This window comes from Chinchilla lanigera, unplaced genomic scaffold (assembly GCF_000276665.1).
Source record: "Chinchilla lanigera isolate Chin_1 unplaced genomic scaffold, ChiLan1.0 scaffold00135, whole genome shotgun sequence".
NCBI lineage: Eukaryota > Metazoa > Chordata > Mammalia > Rodentia > Chinchillidae > Chinchilla > Chinchilla lanigera.
Window position 1 is genome coordinate 627,887 of NW_004955536.1, and position 17,271 is coordinate 645,157.

General features: G+C 44.6%; 1 protein-coding gene across 1 annotated transcript in view; it reads right to left on the minus strand.

Annotated features, from left to right (window-relative positions):
• Nucleotides 1–17,271, minus strand: part of Ikbkb (inhibitor of kappa light polypeptide gene enhancer in B-cells, kinase beta) — a 46,683-nt gene that overhangs the window by 15,922 nt on the left and 13,490 nt on the right. Inside the window, exons 5-8 of the mRNA XM_005410510.1 lie at nucleotides 16,644–16,713; nucleotides 5,988–6,076; nucleotides 4,926–5,015; nucleotides 2,811–2,935 (exon numbers count right to left, since the gene is read on the minus strand). Of these exons, the coding sequence (XP_005410567.1) occupies nucleotides 2,811–2,935; nucleotides 4,926–5,015; nucleotides 5,988–6,076; nucleotides 16,644–16,713 (374 nt within the window). The remainder of the gene's footprint in view (nucleotides 1–2,810; nucleotides 2,936–4,925; nucleotides 5,016–5,987; nucleotides 6,077–16,643; nucleotides 16,714–17,271) is intronic.

Consider the following 17,271-nt stretch of genomic DNA (forward strand, 5'->3'; position numbering starts at 1 on the left):
AAGCTAGAAAAGGGCACACTAAATAAAACACATGTTGCTTAGGTTAGTCCTGAAATGGATTACAAAGTGGCTTTGCAATAGAACTATAAAACCCAAGTTGCCTCTGCCCTGAAATTCCTTTCTACCACTTCCTTAGATGGAGAGGGAAATATTTAACAAAATTGTCTAAGGCACAGAAAAAGCCAGTGGCAGAGGCTCTACTTCTTCCTGGGTTTCTGAGTAGCCAACTTGCAGTGGCCTCCTGGCTTCCCACATCCTCTGAGGGAAGTTCTAGGAAGAAGATTCTGCAGACAGCAGGCTCACTACAGAGATACTCAACCATCAGTGATATATTCCTAAGCAGCACTGGCTCTTCTAGTTCTTATGGATTTTAACTCATCTTGTTAGAAATCATGGAAAAGATTAACATTTGAACTTGTTACAATAAATCCCTTGGTTAAATGAAACCACTACAGATGTACAAGTAATTCGGAACTACTTTTATGATCAGTAAGTGTGACCATGAATTAATTAATTACCTAATTCTCCAATGTTCCAGAACCTCTGCAGCTAAAGCAGTGGTGCCCTCTCGGTGGTAATTGCCACAGGAGGGCGCTCTCTGCCCTTGCTGGGCACACCTTTGCATTCCCTAGGCCCAGGCTCTTGGGGAACCACTTTCTCCTAGAATTGATTTCCCAGGTCACTCACACTTTATTCATTTTGATAAACATTTTCATGTAGTAAATGCTTGTCCTTTAAAAAGTTAATGTTTTTACCACTTCCAGAAAGGTATTTAGAAAGACCAGCCAGTGTGGGCAATTCGTGGTGAGAAGTGGTGCATATTTATGCCTGCTTTGGGCGAGCAGTGTAACACACATCAAAGCCCTTACAGGATGTATATTCTTTCATCTGTTAATTCCACTCCTAGGAACTTTTCCTAGAGAAATAACTGTGGGTGCACAAGGATCTCCCTACCAGAATGTTATTCTAGGTGTTATTTTAAGAAACCAAAGTTGAAAACCACTCAAGCTTCCAGCCACAAGGCACAAGTATAGCAATTCAGTGGAATTACAGACATTCCAAGTAATACAGAAAACACAGAAACATTCAGTAATAGTTTGAAAAGCAGGTTACATCAGAGTGCACATAATAACGTTAAAAAAATATGTAAAACGTACACACATACACACACACTGGAAAGTCTGGAGACACTCAAAAATGTTCACAGTAATTGTTTCCAGATTGTCTTATTATATATGTGATTCTTGCTCACTTTTTCCATATTTTCCAAAAATATAAAATAAAATTAGTCTGATACAACTGAGGGGTGATTAAACTGTGCAGTATTTTTAGGCTCAAGACAAGGGATTTTTTGTGGTATAAACTGGCTCTAAAGGAAATTCTCATTGTGAAATCTTTTAAAGACATCTGCAAGACAGTGTTCATACAATGCTACCACTAGTGTAAAAAGGGGGAGGATCCATAATATATGCCAATTTGATTGAATGGGTATAAAATGTCATAAAAACCAGGGTGCCAAGTACTTGAGGGGAAGAGGCCATAAGGGTGAGAGACTGGTACAAGACTTCACTATGCATTTTTTATACTTTTGAAATTTATAAAACTTGCAAACTTATTAATGCTCTAAAAAAAAAGTAGGATTAAAAAAATTCTGAGCAACAGCAGCCTCATTTAAATTAGTGTGACCTCTTAAGGAATAATTTGACTAAAGATTAACTGATTTGGGGGAGGGGCTGGGGATTTAGCTCAGCGGCAAAAGCGCCTGCCTGGCAAGCGCAAGGTCGTGAGTTCGGTTCCCGGTACCGGAAAAAAACCAAAAAAAAAAAAAAAAAAAAAAAACTGATTTGGGGGAATATTAGCTTTTAAATTATCCATATCAGTAAGAGTTAACTTTCTTTTCCCCCAGTACCTTATTTAATTGATAAATAAAAACTTTGTATGTTTATCATTTACAACACCATAATTTGCGAATATTCATACACATGTTTTCTACATGTTGTAGAATGAAGTAATTAACGTATGTATTACCTCATGTACTCTGTGATGATTAACTTATATTTATAAAAAATGCATTATTTTTATAATTAGTAAATAAAAGGCAGGTGTGGTGGTGTATGCCTATAATTCCAGCTACTTGGAAGGCTGAGGCCTTCCTTGGAAGGACTGAGTTTGAAGCCAGGGATGGCAAATTAGTGACACCTTATCTCAAAAAAGGAAAAAGTTAACAGAGTGGTTTCTGAAAACCTTAACTGCATCCTTTGATTTTTTAAATTAGAAAATAGTTTTTAAATAATTTCTTAGGTTCACATTCTAAGCCACTTCTTTATACTTTCAAAACAAAAATTTAGCAGGGAATATAGCTCAGTGGCACCGTACCTGCCGGACAAGTACAAGGTCCTGAGTTCAATTCCTGATACCTCTCCCCCCCAAAAAAGACTCAAAAAATTTATATTCAAGTGTAGTGAAATTAGTCAGTGGTAAGTTTTCACATAAACAGCTGTCTGGCCTGTCTGCACACGTGACCTTTACTTCTGTTTATAATACAGAGCACTTCCCGTTTAGGTGCTAGAACAAGGTCCTGACTTGTTAATGAGTACAGAGCAAATGACACTGATCTACTACCTACTTAAAGATGTTACTTAATAGCCACTGTTTTCCTGGGTGTGTGGCGCTCATACATGGGTCCTACTGGGCCTCCTTCCCAGGGACAGTACAGCCAGCTCAGGCAGTCTGAGGCACACGGTGGACTAGGAAGATGACAAGGATAAGAGGAGCTGCTCTCTCCCCTAACAGCTCCCCCACCCACTCACCACTGTACCGGCTGCCAGTTGGGGAGGAAAGGCCGGAAGCCAGTGATACACTCGAAGGCCAGGGTGCCAAAGCTCCAGTAGTCCACAGTCACTGTGTACTTCTGCTGCTCCAGCAACTCAGGGGCCTGCAACCACAAAAGCAGGGACACATCCTGTCAGGAAGGGTAGCAGTCATCTTGCCAGGGCCCATGCTCTCTGGGCTCCATCCTGGGATGGTATGGCTACTTGGGAGGAGGTGGCCAGTCAGGTCAGCTGATATGACCTAAGGCCTGCTGTGTGTACTACACGTGTGCTTCAGTGCCCTTTGATAATGATGGTTAGGGGCTAGGGATGTGGCTCAGTGGGAGAGTACATAGCTAGCATGTGAGGCCCTGGGTTCCATCCCCAGTGCATGCATACACACACAGCTGAAGGATGGCATCATTTTAGGAGTTTTGAAAACTAACTCAGGGTAGTGCTCAGTCCTGTGTGCCATGTAGAGATGGGAAGACAGTTTAGTGCCATCAGAGAAAATGCTACTAAGCTGCATTAAAGGCAGACCCATGCAATGGCATGGGATATTTACAATCAGGTAGGAAAAAGCTAAAGTCATGACTCCTCGTCACGGTGGAGAGAGCTGGGGTAACCTAGTATGGTGACATGGCCCAGCTGAGCGCAGTCCCATTCCAGAGAGGACCATCACAGAGCCAATGGGACCGGCCATGGTTACTGTGGAAATGTGACACTTACACAAGGGCCAGGGAGCCCAAACCCAGAGAAGTGCAGGGATGGTCAGTCAATGCAGGGGTCTGCCTAGGGATAGATGTCTGAAAATCTGACTCGGCATCCTGGGCAGAGTGTAGGGCTGCTTTGGCAAGCTGCTGCTGAGCTGCAGGGATTCCAGGGGTGCTGAAGAATGCATGTAGTGACACCTGACCTAGACACTGGGATGCCTCCCTGCACAGAGGAGTTGCCCACTGCCCTAGCTGGTAGGATAGGCAGGAAATACAAGCACACACAAAAAGTCATCAAGTCCTTTCTTATTTAAGAACTAAATGTCATGCTTAAGCCCATCTGGCCCAGTAGCTTTCAACTGTAGACCCCATTACAATCATAATGTGACTGGCCACTGTCACAGGCAAGCAGCCCACGATGGCTCTGAGAGTGCTCTGCCAAGCGCCTCATCCCTGCACCACTCTTTGCAGGCGCTAGTGACCTCCTCCTCCCCTCATGGTCACTACTCACTCCTGTCCAGACAGGGCACTCTCCACAGTGCCAGCAGTGGTCTTTTCAGAGCCTGGGCCTTTTCCAAGGTAAAGCCCTTCAGTGTGACATAGCCTAAAAGCTTTAGCCCAGCTATAAGGGTCCTTGCCTCCCTCGTCAGCTTCAATTCCAGGCCCTCTTTTCCTTCCTCCAGGGCCCAGCCACACTCTCAAAGTCTTCCTATACACCATCCCTCTGCCCAGACCTCCTCTTCCTCTATACCTCTGCCTCCTCCACTCTCCAGCCCCTTCACCTCCTCATCCTGCAGGGTGTGGGCTACACCAGGTCCTCCTACAAACATTCCTTGAGTGCCCAGTGCTTTTTCTGAGTTTTATGGCTATCACGGCAATGCCTGTTTTCTTGTCAATCTCTAACATCCTGAAGAGGTGGAAAATTCGTATCTTCTTTGCCAAGGTCTTGCCAGTACTCGGCACACAGATTATACTTGGTCCATATTCCTGAATGAATGAGGGACTCAAACAGAAGCCCAGTCCTCAGGCGATGTAAGGTAACAGAAAGGAGAGCTCAGCCTTATAAATCATGTGGCCTCTAGACCAGTGTGAGTCAAATTAAATCCCTTTATTTCCAGATAAAATATTGAGGCACAGCTAGACTGCAGGATCTATGTAAGGACACTAGCACAGCCCTTCTGATGCCAAAGACAAGGAATCCTTCCAGATGGCATCTGTTGGCAGAGACTGTTCATTCAAGTGAATTATGGTTCTACAACAAGCTCACATGACAACTCCTATGTTTTCAGGAAACATCCATGGAGACAACAAGAGTCAGATGTGAGACGGTAAGGTAAAGGGGGGCACCACAAACATGCCACCAGAGCAACTAATAAGCAAACATACAAATTCCACTTCTTACCAGGTACTGCAGGGTCCCCACAAAAGAAGTACAAAGACTGCCCTGATCCAGTTCCTTGGCATATCCTAGGTCAATAATTTTGTGTATTAACTGAAAAAAAGGAAGTAGAAATTTAAGGGTTATAAGAATACACTGTCCTTCCATCAGGGCAGAGACATTTCTAAATTCCCAAGGGTTACAGGAGGCAGATAACAAAGGAGAACGCCCTCGGCTCCAGGCAAGAGAAAATGCATGCTGTAAAGATGCTAGGTACATGCTTTGTCTTGCTCTGCCTCCAGTCATTACAGGGAGGCCAATGTTAACAGGCCACACACCAGCACTCAGGAGCCCTAAGCATTGATATCTACTAGGAGAGACCCAGTCAGCCCCTTCTTAGGAAAGAGTCCTCGAATCTTGCAACTACTAGCAAGAATGAGTGTGCCCTGGAACAAAGATGACCCTGTCACAGTCATGGGTTGGGTCTATGCTGCTGACAGAAGTGCTACAAGGAGGGATGAGTGACCTTGGAGTTGAGTTAGTCCACTCTACTCAGCTGGGCCTTGCTCATCACCCCTGATGAACAAACATAGAGGGTAAGCCCCAGTGGCCACTACGCCTATTCAGGGGACCCCTCAAGACAATCGCTGAGAGCTCTGGGGAAACCCGGGCAGGACTGGGCTCAAGATGAACAGGTACCAGTTCTGAGGGCCTCCCCTCACCCATATCCACAATCACTGTACACTGACTTCCATTTTAGAATCAAAAGTTAACACTCTTAAAACAAATGGAAAACAAAGTCTGTTGCCAAGGAGTGTTAATCCCAGAGGCGAGGGCAGAGGCAGAACAGCAAACATTATTTTATCAGATTCCTATAATGTAGGCAACCAACACTGTGATCCATTCAAACTTACCTCAGTCTACCAGCAACAACTATTTTGCTGAATTTTGTTTCAAATCAAAACACTGCCAGAGAATCAAAGCATGACTCAAGGAAATGGGGATATAAAAACAAACCTATGGAGCAGTTCCTTCTCTACCAGGCACCTCCTGGGGCAGCCTCAAGACATCCTGAGGGTCACTCACTCTTTGCTCTCCTTGCTGCAGAACGATGTTTTCTGGTTTTAGATCCCGATGGATGATTCTGTTTTCATGAAGGTATCTAAGTGCAGATGCTGAAAGGGTGGAAAAGGAGTGAGTTTTTACTACACCTAGGAAGCGCTTTTCATTTCAGAATCTCCTACTGTGTGTTTCTGAAATGCATGGATTGCTGGTGCACACTCCTGGTGAAGGGAAGAGGCCTGGGCAGAAAGCTCCTCGGGCAGAATAAAGGGGACCTGGCTACATGAGTAGAACTCTGACTCCCACTAGATTCTAGCTTTTCATGTGACCTCCTCCACTCCTGCAAAAATCAAAAATGCTTTGCACCTTGCATCCACGAGGTCATCAGCTACAGCTGGACCACAGCATCCAAACTCAGAAATGCAAAACTCTCAAGTCTTATCACAGTATCCCAAGCCCTCCAGGTAAAGTTTACACTGATAAAATCTGAGAAGGGGACTCCCCTCATCCAGAGGCTCAAGAGCCTAAATTCTGCAGGTGAGCATGGGAGAAGGGCTCTTTGGGCAGAGACTACTATGGTCATAAGACAGACTCAAAAAGGTCGAGCTGGCTTCAAGGAAGAAGTGGGGAAACAGTGGGGAGACCTTCAACCTTTCAGACAGTTCACTGTGTATTACAGTGAGCTGAGTCTCCTGGCAAGTTCTGCAAGTTATAAAAGGTGTCTAGAAAGGAGCTCTAGAGAGTTCAGAATCTAGCAGGGAAAGAGGCAGCCTGTGCCACCCTGCAGTGAGGCCACTTGACATCCAGAGCTTCTCCCATGTGAGGATAGTAGAGGAGGAAGGCCCTGACACATAGTGACTGGGACTTGGCCATCTGCAGCTCAGACCCAACAAGGGCCTGATAACCAAGATAGGATGGTTACTACACTGTAAGAGTTTAATGGCTTTAAGAGAATCCCAGCTAACTGTACCACAGAAGAGAAAAATGGGAGTATCAGACAGAGAAAAAACCATCCTTACTGGGAGAGGATGTGACTATATGCCTAGAGAATTCAATAGACTAAAAACTGCAGTGTTTAGAAAGTTGACTGGAAACAAACAGATGTATAGCGGCTGGGGATTTAGCTCAGTGGCAAAGCGCCTGCCTGGCAAGCGCAAGGTCATGAGTTCGGTTCCCGGTACCAGAGAAAAACCAAAAAAAAAAAGAACCAAACAGATGTATACAAATCAGTAACTTTTCTCTGTCAGCTTATCTAATTGAAAAGGAAAAAAATCCCATTCATATTAATATCAAAAAAGCTCCACAACTAAGCAATACATTTAGCAGAAAAAAAGTAGTGCTATGTAATGAAAACTACATGGCATAAAGAAAAATAGTGCAAAGAAGAAGAGGGTTTTTTTTTATGGTAAAAGAAACAATAAACAAAAGTAAAGAGGCTGGGGGAAAATACCCGCAAAACAAATGCCAAAGAGTAAGTATACCTAATAGACAAACAGCACTTAGAGAGCAATAAGAGCACCACGTAGTAGAAAAACAGGTGAAGATTAGGAGGGGCAATCACAGAAGAGGAGATTCAAGTGGCGATCAATTATATACAAAGTTACTCAAGCTCACCAGTAGTCAGAAAATGCATCTCTTCAGCCATGAAGAATTTAAAATGAGGAATGAAAGGCACTATTCTACATTGCTGGAAGGAGTAAAAATGGGTCTTGTTTTTGGAAAAATACAGTATTGTGGAGATATCTATTAAATTGTAAAATTGTTCTAACCATTAGCTTCACCTTTGGGATTCCAGTTTATAAAATCAAGAGCACTGTGACACAAATATAAGGATATTATACCTTCTGCATAGCATGGAATAAACTAATTAGAAATAAAGTGAGGGGCTGGGGATTTAGCTCAGCGGCAAAGCACCTGCCTGGCAAGCGCAAGGTCGTGAGTTCGGTTCCTGGTACCGGAGAAAAAAACCAAGAAAAAAAAACAAAAGAAAAGAAATAAAGTGAAAGTCAACAGTAAGGGAATGGATGGACAAATTATGGTTGATCCACATTATAATAGGCAGCTCCTTAAAAATAACAAGTTTATAGTTTTTCACTCAGAAGGATGGAAATGATGTACTGCCAAGTGAATGGTATGATTGGTTTTTGGTTTTTTGGGGAAAAAAGTAAATAGAAAGTAAAAACAATACTGAGAGGTTGAAAACTAAGCCCTCTCTGTATGACCACCCAAACACACTTCTCACACATAAACACACATATACACATGCCTCACACACATATAAACACACTAATACAAACACAAACATAGAAACACACCCACACAAACACATACATATCCCTCACACAAACACATGCAAATACACACACGCACACACCAGCAGCCCATGGACAGAGAGGGTTCAAGCATGCTCTGCAAAGACTTTCAGGTCAGCATTTCCTAAAAGCGCAGCAGAAAGAAAGAGCTACACACAGAAGTGCATGCCATCAGAGTTCTAGATTAGGACATTAGGACCCACTACAAAACTCTGAATTATACCTGCCTTTTTAAACCCAGGCTTTGGTCACAAAGTTTCAACATTTCCTAGTTCTGTATTTTCTGTCTCTTTTTGGTACTGGGAATCGAACTCATGACCTCGTGCTTGCCAGGCTGGCGCTGTGCCACTGAGCTTTATCCCTGGCTCCTCCCTTATTTTCTTTATTTTCCTATGTGACCCAATAAATTCTCTCAGGCCTAGCTACCGACCAAATGAAGTCAGAGATGCTGTTTTCCCCACGTCTGAGGAGCTCCCCTCCATTTTTTTCTCAACTGTATTACTACCTTCTAAAGCCCAATGTTCCTTCAAAGCACCTCCGTTTTTGTGTTACTAATTTTTATTAAAGAATCAAAGCCAAGTATAATAAAACTCTAAACAAATGCACTTACAACCCCGCAGATAGGGACGACAGTCTTACTGAATCAAAGCTACTGATCAGCGGGAGCGAGGCCACATGATAACTTGGGAAGTTTGTCACAGACAAGTGTGGTGACACGTATCTTTAATTTCAGCAATCTAGGAGGCTGAGGCAGGAGGACTGCAAGTTCAGCCCCAACCTGGGCAACTTAGCAAGATCTGTCTCAGAAAAATTAAACGCAGAGGGGGCATGCTAGGGATATAGCTCAACGTGACAGCCCTGAGCTCAATCCCCAGTACCACCAAAACAAACAAACAAAAAAACACAACAGTCTGTTCCCTTTGGGATGCACAAAAAGACCCATTCTGGCAGATAACAAACTGCTAAAGAGTATCAGGATATAAAATGGTGCCTTGGTTCACAAATATTTTTGTTTGCAAATAATATGGTTCACAAACAGAAGCATTTCACAATATTTTGTTTTTGCTTGCAAACTCTGCATCAGATGACAAACATATCCATGGCCATTTTTCCAGTACAAACACAAATGTTCCAAAATGATAGAACAAATTAAGTTCGTGAACCAAGGTACCACTGTACACAGAAGTGTGGGTTGGGCTGTTTTAAAGCAGACTATATGAAAGTTGAGACTCACTGTAATTTCAGCAAGCTCCTAGGCTGAGATTAAGATAAGGACCCAGAAGCCAGAAGTACATCATCTTAGGGGGACACCAGGGGACAGGCTCAGGTGGGGTGTCCACACAGCCCCTAGTGAGGAGGAAGAGCACAATATCTTCTACACCTCGCTGATGGGGAACTGCCCCAGACCTTCAGAGAGAAGGATGCAGCTAGTACTCTAAACCCTGATGACTATCAATAGCTGTCTTTCCTGACACTTAGCTACTATGCCAACAAATTCTTACCCTCATTTCAAGGGAGCCATTTATTCTCCATATTCCTGTGGGCTTAATAAAGCCTAAGATTAAAGAGTCTGAGGGCCAAAGTTATATGTGGGTTCTTGGCTGAGAGGATGTGCCACCGCTTGGCAGGAGACCTTCTGCTGGCAAGGCCATCTGAGGGATCCCTCATGCACAGGGCTTTGGTCTGACTACAGTTCACCAACAGTGCCCAAGGAGCAGTGTCGGGAGGTGAGTGGAAACTACCTCAAGCTGAGAGAAACTAACTTAGTTTAAACTGTATGTAAAATGTGATATTAAGATTAAGTAAAACAGTGCTGCATCTGGAAGTTTACAAGAAAATCTAAGCCCCTACAAGGCTGGGTGTGAGTGCAATTCTGTAATCCCAACAGTCTGGGAGGTAAGGCAAGAGGATGGAGAGTTTGAGCTCAGTCTGGATAGCTCATAAACTTAGCAAGGGTGTGTCTCAAAATAAAAATTTAAAAATACAACATGGGCTGGGCATGTAGCTCAGTGTAAGGCCCTAGGTTCAATTGCTAGGAATGCAAAGTACAAACACCAAATAAACCCCCGGTAATAGTGGTAGTATAGACTTACAAAACTTGAAAACCACACCATCACAACACATAGTTAATGTTTCATGTTCCAATTACACCATCTGAGGTGTGGGATTGCGCACTATCACCCCGTAGGCACTGCCCTATACCATGCTGATTCAATGACACTGTCTCTGGTATCTCTTAGGACAGACACTGCACAGAGAAGTCAGGTGAAGAATTCACCCCAGAAAGTAACATCCTTGTCACTGTCATCCTTGTCAGGAATGACAAGGAAGCTACCTCGGCTCTCCCCCTTCACTTGTAAGGCAGGTTCAACACCTAAGTGAAGAATGTGAACATCTTGTGGTTATTACTGCACCAGAACTCCAAATCACTGCCCATTTATTTTCTCAGATGACAGAGCCCAAGTAGGGAACAGATGGAGCACCTGGACTTCGTGAAAGGAAGCTGTGTTGGAAAGATGTGTCCACAAGTCCCTATCCACCATGTAATAGGTACCAAAGCTTTGCTAAGCCCACTTCAGAACACTTGTTCAAGATATATTCAATTGAGAAGAATTGGAAAAACAGACTGACAACTCAAGACAGACACCAGAAGAAGAAAGGCTGTCACCAACCACAAGTCCAGGTTACCACTGAGTAGATAGGCAACAGGATGTTCATGACTCATCAAAAGTGACTGTGTGCCTACTGTGTGCCAGCCAGTTTGCGCCACTGGACGTGCCAGACAAAACAGACTGGGAGGCCAACTGTGGCCATGTACAGAAAGATTTAGTTTGGCTAAAGGTTTCTTGGTTAGAACAGGCTCCAGGACTAATGAGCAAAGTGGCAGGGTAGCAACACCAAGCCCAAAGGAAAGTGTAAGATCCTCCTCCTACCCACTCAGAACGGATTTACCAAGCAGCAGAACCACAGGAGAGAGTCACTAAGTGAAGGCCCAGGTCTAAAGCTGTGCTCCCAGACAGAACGGCTGAATGTCTGTGGGAAGGACAGGGGCAGTATGCAGGCTGGTAGGAGGGTCAGAAAGTGGTTCTGAGAGTCAAGTACAGTACACGCAAGGCTGGCCACAGTGGATGGGAAGAACCATTAGCTAATAGGTATGTCCTTTCAAAAGCATGAAAGATGGATTAGCAAAAGCAGGTAAGGACAGTACGGGGTCATGGCAATGATCTCCTCTATACCAAACTAGTGGAGGCAGTAGCAGATGATAGGGAAACAGAATATACAACACAAAGGGGGAGGGCTGGATTTGGAAACTATGTGGGGGGGGCACACATGCGCATGCAAGTGTGTAGCTGGGGATGCAACCCAGGACCTGTATGTGCTAGGCAACACTCTACCACTGAGGTGCACCCTGAACCCTGGAGACACTTTCAATGGGAGGGTAAGGCAGAGGAAGTAGATTCCAAGAAGAAACAAGATTCAAAATTGTGACACTTGTATCTGAATGACTGCCAGAAAGATGGATCTAGTGACACAGCAAAGGATGCCATAACGGAATCTGGTTTCAGGAGGAAGCCTAAGACTCTGATCTGGAAGTGACTGGAAGACATCTGTCAACATGCATAAAGACTTCAGGATAGAGAAGATTTTAGGATAAAGAAGCCAGAAGAGAGCCCAGCAAAGACAGCACTAGGAAACAGAAAACCAGTGGTTCAGGGCAGACAAGGACAAATGCGAAGGAGCAGGAATGAACAGAAATCAGGAAGACAAAGCTCCTGGCAATGACACAGAAGATAAGGCTCAAGAGTCCAAGGGAAGCAGTCAGGCTGGGGCGGCTGAGTGGTCCTCCATGACCCTCCAGGGTCACCATCCCAAAGATCAGCAATCTGAGTAGTGAAATGGAACTGCTGGGGTAGAAGGGACCTGGGAGATCATGCAGAGGCCCACACATCTCTTTCTGAACACAAGGATACCCAAGTACAGAAAGTTTTATGCCAAGATTACAAAGCTGACCAAGTGGAGAAGCTAGGAATGAAAGCTGTGGTCCTTCCTATTATTATTATTGTTATATCTGTTAATCTGTTTATTTTTTTCCAACACACTTTCTATGCAGATGATCGGAGATCAAGTAATTACCTTTTATTATAATCAACAGTGGAATTAGACTAATGTATTCAATGGAACCAGCAGGAATATCCAGGAGTAGAGAAACCCTACATAGAGCTCAATTTTCCCATTCCTAGCATAGAGCTCTCCACCCTTAGGCAGGCTATGTGTTCCTGGTATCCTCCTTGCTCATTACCAAAGTCCTGGATGCCTGACAGGAGCAGCTCCAGTAGGAGTAGAGATGATGATGCAGGGATGAGAGATGAACAGGGAGCAGGGCTCCTGAAAGAGACCTGGCCAGGGCTGCAGCCCAGCACAGCTTCTCCCAGTGCCATGTCTAAAGGCTCAGGCCCCAGCCCAGGCACTACTGGGAGACATGGAACCTTAGGAGGTGGACTTTTGAGAAGTCAGGGACAGTGGGATCCCAGCTCCTTTCCCTGTAACTCTTTCCAGCTCTTTCACATTCTGATCCAGTGGTGAGCATACTCCATGCTCAAAAGCAATGAGCTAAACAATCATAAGCTAAACAGTTTTGTGTGAGCAAAACTTTGAGCCAAATGAACCTTTTCTCTTTTTAAGTTGCTTATCTCAGGTATTTATTAGAATATCAGACAGCTGACTACCAGTCAGCACAGCCAACTAGCCACCTAGAGAATCTAATGTGATCATACAGATGGGTCCTGGCCTGCCCAGCTGGTCTTGGCATTGGCAACAGCAGAATCTCCAGCCCCATTCCAGCAGCAGGATTGTTGCTGCCTGCCCCTCGGAAATGACTGTCCAGAAGCTGTCCCTTTATTGGCAGAAAGAAACACACTCCAATGTTTTCCAAAGTATAATGAGCAAGATTCTAAACAGAGTACTTCCACAAGCTATTTTCAGGTCACATTACATGGAAGTCTGAATCACCTCTGGCACCTTCAGTATACGGGCAAGGCCTGACACCTTACTGCATGGGAAGTAGGAGGCTCACCCTACGCCTGCCAGCCACCTGTTCACTTCTCATGGGTGCTCTGCAGGATCCCACTGCAATTTACATCTGCTGGACAAATCCTACACATGTCTACTTCCTGCTGTTGATCTGAGCTGGCATCTCTGTGAGGTAAGACCTTAAGGGACAAACAAGTTTAACCCAGCAGAGAAGGCAATGAACTGGCTGAGGACTTAGCTCTATCATTTATCTGAAGTCAGCTGGGCAAGGAACAGCAGCCAGCTCCAACAAAAGGCACTTAGGGCCAGCACTGGAACAAAGTATGGTCAGGAAATGTGCAAAACACAAGTTGTTAGATGAGCTGCTCCATACAGCTGCTGAACTCTGACTCAAGTCATGAAATCCTTGCAAAAGAAATAAATCTGATGGATCTTATTCACAAATCAGAAATGTGAATAAAGGTAACACAGCAACTGACCAGGGACTTCAACTACACCAACTCAGAGGAAGTGACTGCATCTCTGGGTGATGGGGATAGGGAGGGGGAGGGGAGGCTGCCACATTCAGGAAGGGAGCCTCTGGAGACAGCCACTTACCAGGTTTGTGGCTCAACCTCACATCGAGACCCAAATTAGGGACAGAGGTTTTCCAACAAGGACACATGAATCCAAATGCAGAAGGGAAAGAAAAAGAGCAAGGAAGGATCATCTGCCAACTGTCCATTCTGCTAGGACAAGAGCACTGTGCTGGAGTTTCGTGTACACCATCTCATGCTCTCTTCATAACAATCCAACAAGGTGAGCAGTGCTCACATCGTACCACTAATGAAACATCAATTCTGAAAAATCAAGTAGCATGCCCCAGGTCATACTGTTAATAAGTGGAAGAGTGGCTTTGTGAGATAGGAGTGTTAATATGGGGATATCTGGATTTGAAAACATAAGTCCTTACTTATTTTATTTTGGGATTTATTTCATTCAACTGATAAATATTTATACAGCAGTTGATATATATAAGGAACTACTGCTCTAAATACTGGAGACAAAATAGTGAGTAAAATTTCTGCCATTAAGAAGTTTAATCCAGGGCTAGGGGAGAAATTCAATGGTAGAGTACATGGCTAACATGCATGAAGCCCTGGGTTCCACTGCCAGCACCAAAAACAAAAATAAAAACAAAGCTTAAATTCTAGTGTGCTAGTCCTTCAGAGTCTATTTCTAATTTGGGATCACAGAGAGGAACAACAAAGGATCAGTGACCTAAACAATTTAATATCCACTACCCACAGGACAGCTGTACCACATTAGCACTTCAGAGGTCACCTGTCTTGCTTACTCTAATTTTTGTATAACTTACACACACACACACACACACACACACACACACACACGGCTGCTTAGATAATATAAAAGCTCCCATACAAGCCAATGGTAAAGAGATTCAAAATGCACCCAGATTAAAAGAATCTGTACTGAGTGGAGGCCTAATTTGTTCAAGGAGAAAATCACTAGAAGTAAACATTATGAGGCAGTAGACAGTTTTGTGGACTTGAACCAGTACTTTAAAGAACTTTTTAGCCAGACATGATGGCACAACCTGTAATCCCAACACTCTGGGAGGCTGACCAATCAGATCACAAATTGAAGCCCAGCCTGGGCAATTTAGTGACTTAGTGAGACCCTGTCTGAAAAGGGCTAGGAATGTAATACAGCATGAAGGCCATGTGTTCAACCCCTAATGCCACAATATAAAAACAACAATAACCTAGAAATTTTTAACAAAAGTTCACCATGAAGAAAAAAAGAATATTCTCCATCCTACCTGCTTTCAATTCAACAGTAAACAAACTGGAAGATACAGGACACAGAGGCAGGTGTTTTATACGTCAGACTACTGGATCTTAGCCTTAAACATGTTGTCTTAGTTACTTTTCTCATTGCTGAGACAAAATACCCAACGCCCAGAATTAAGGAAGGAAAGGTTTATTTAGCTTACAGTTTGTGGAGGTTTCAGTCTATAATCAGCTGGCTTCAAGGCAGGGTGGCAGGACACAGGGGCAATACTTCAAGGTAGCACAAGACAGCAAAAGGCAAAAGCAAAAAGCAGGGTAACAAGCCTCTTTCCCTCCTTTATATGTTAAGCAGACCTCCCCCACCCAGGGGGCGTGTAGCACTCACATCATCTCCATGCCCTCCTCTTGCACAGGCTCATGACAAATACAAAGTAAGGAACCGGCCCCTGCTCAGTCACTTTGTTAACCTTCTAAACTTCTCAAGTTGACACAATGAACAACATCCTAGAGCAGGAAGGGCCAGGATGTAGAACTGCTGAGCTACTTAGTTAAGTTTTTAGACTCCTCAAGTTGACACACTGTATCAACTATAATACATGTCATTTTGTGACTTTTCCCCTCATTTCCTTTTTGTCTCCCTCCCTCCAATGCACCAGGCCAAGGGCTGGAGAACACAGCTTACACGTGTGGCAAATGGGAATGACTGGTGAAGGAGCAAAGGGAGGTGCCTGAGTTCATCCACTCTATTCTTTTAACTTTTCAATATATTTGAACACTTGACAAAAAAAGGTTTGAATAAATGAAAATTATGCAGAGTTTCAAAAGGCTGAGATGCAGAGGTATGAAAATGGTATTATCCATCAAACCTAGGTCAAATATTCAAAGATAAACTCTGAGTAACTTTGACTCTCAGATCCTACATTATCACCTTACATCAACATCCCTAGAAATTATTAAAAAGTCCTAAGCAGGACTTAGTGGAACCTGTGGAGTCCACTTCCCTAGGCCCAGACTGCTGCTGACTCTCACACCCTATTCCCCTGGTGTCAGCCCCAGCACTAGGAGACACACTCTGCTATGAAGCAACTCGTTCTCCCAAAGCCACGTGGTCTTCTCAGAGTGCCACAGACACCCTCTTCTGAGGATGCTGGCAGGACCAAAGGGTTAAACAAGGGCAGCTTTTTCCTATGTCTGCAGCTGGCAACACACAGTGGAAAAATTCACTGCCAAAGGATGGAATTCATGCAAATGACAACCATCTCTATCACTGGCCTTTCCAGGAAGCAGGGAGCAGAGCTCTGAATGGGAAAGGAAATCTGTTATTCTCCATGATTTCATCCGGAAGGAAGGGAGAGCTGCTTGAGTCCAGTGTTGGCCTGACTAGCCCCTCACTGACCTTCCTGCACCCTGGGGCCCTCCATTCTCTGTCCACCCTCTGTAAAGACCACAGGATCAGGGCAGCTCTCCTCTGTGCTCCACAGGGATTCACAAGATCCCACATGGTCTCCCTGGGGGCACAAATGCCTCCCAGGGCTGGGGCTTACCAATGTCACTCAGCAGCGTGAGGATGGCTCCTTCCCGCAGGCCACAGCAATTCTCAAACTGGTTCAGGTACTGCCAAGAGTAGAAAAGAAAATCAGTGTGAGTGGTCACAAGTTACCAATCAGCCTCACTGTGCACCAACTGCTGAGCCCCTCTGAGTGTGAGCATTGGCTCTGGGCTTTGGGGACCTGATTCTGCAGAGCCCTGGGCAGCAGAGCTGGTGGAAACTGGTATAAGTCAAGAAAGCAGAGGCAGTGTCCTGAGGTACTCCCAAGTTCACAGCATGGGTCCTGATAGGGACTGTCTGACTCGCTCTGAGGTGAGGAAGTTTCAAGCCTCATCTGCTGCCACAAGTTGTGTGGAGGAGGCCAGGGCCTAAGCTCAGTTGCAACTGAGTGTCAGCTCTGGAGAGTCCCATAGCCACCCGCTGACCACTTCCCTGACATAGCTTGCCCGATGGTAGTGACAAAGTAGGAACATTCAGCACACATTTGCTGTGAGCCCGCACTGGGCTAACCTCTGTGTGGACCAGCATGGCAAGGTTCGGCCTGTGTCCTCATATATTTCCCTGTGCCCTCAGAGCTAAGTGTGCTCGACTCTCTGGAGCAAGGATGAGGAAACAGACCAGTG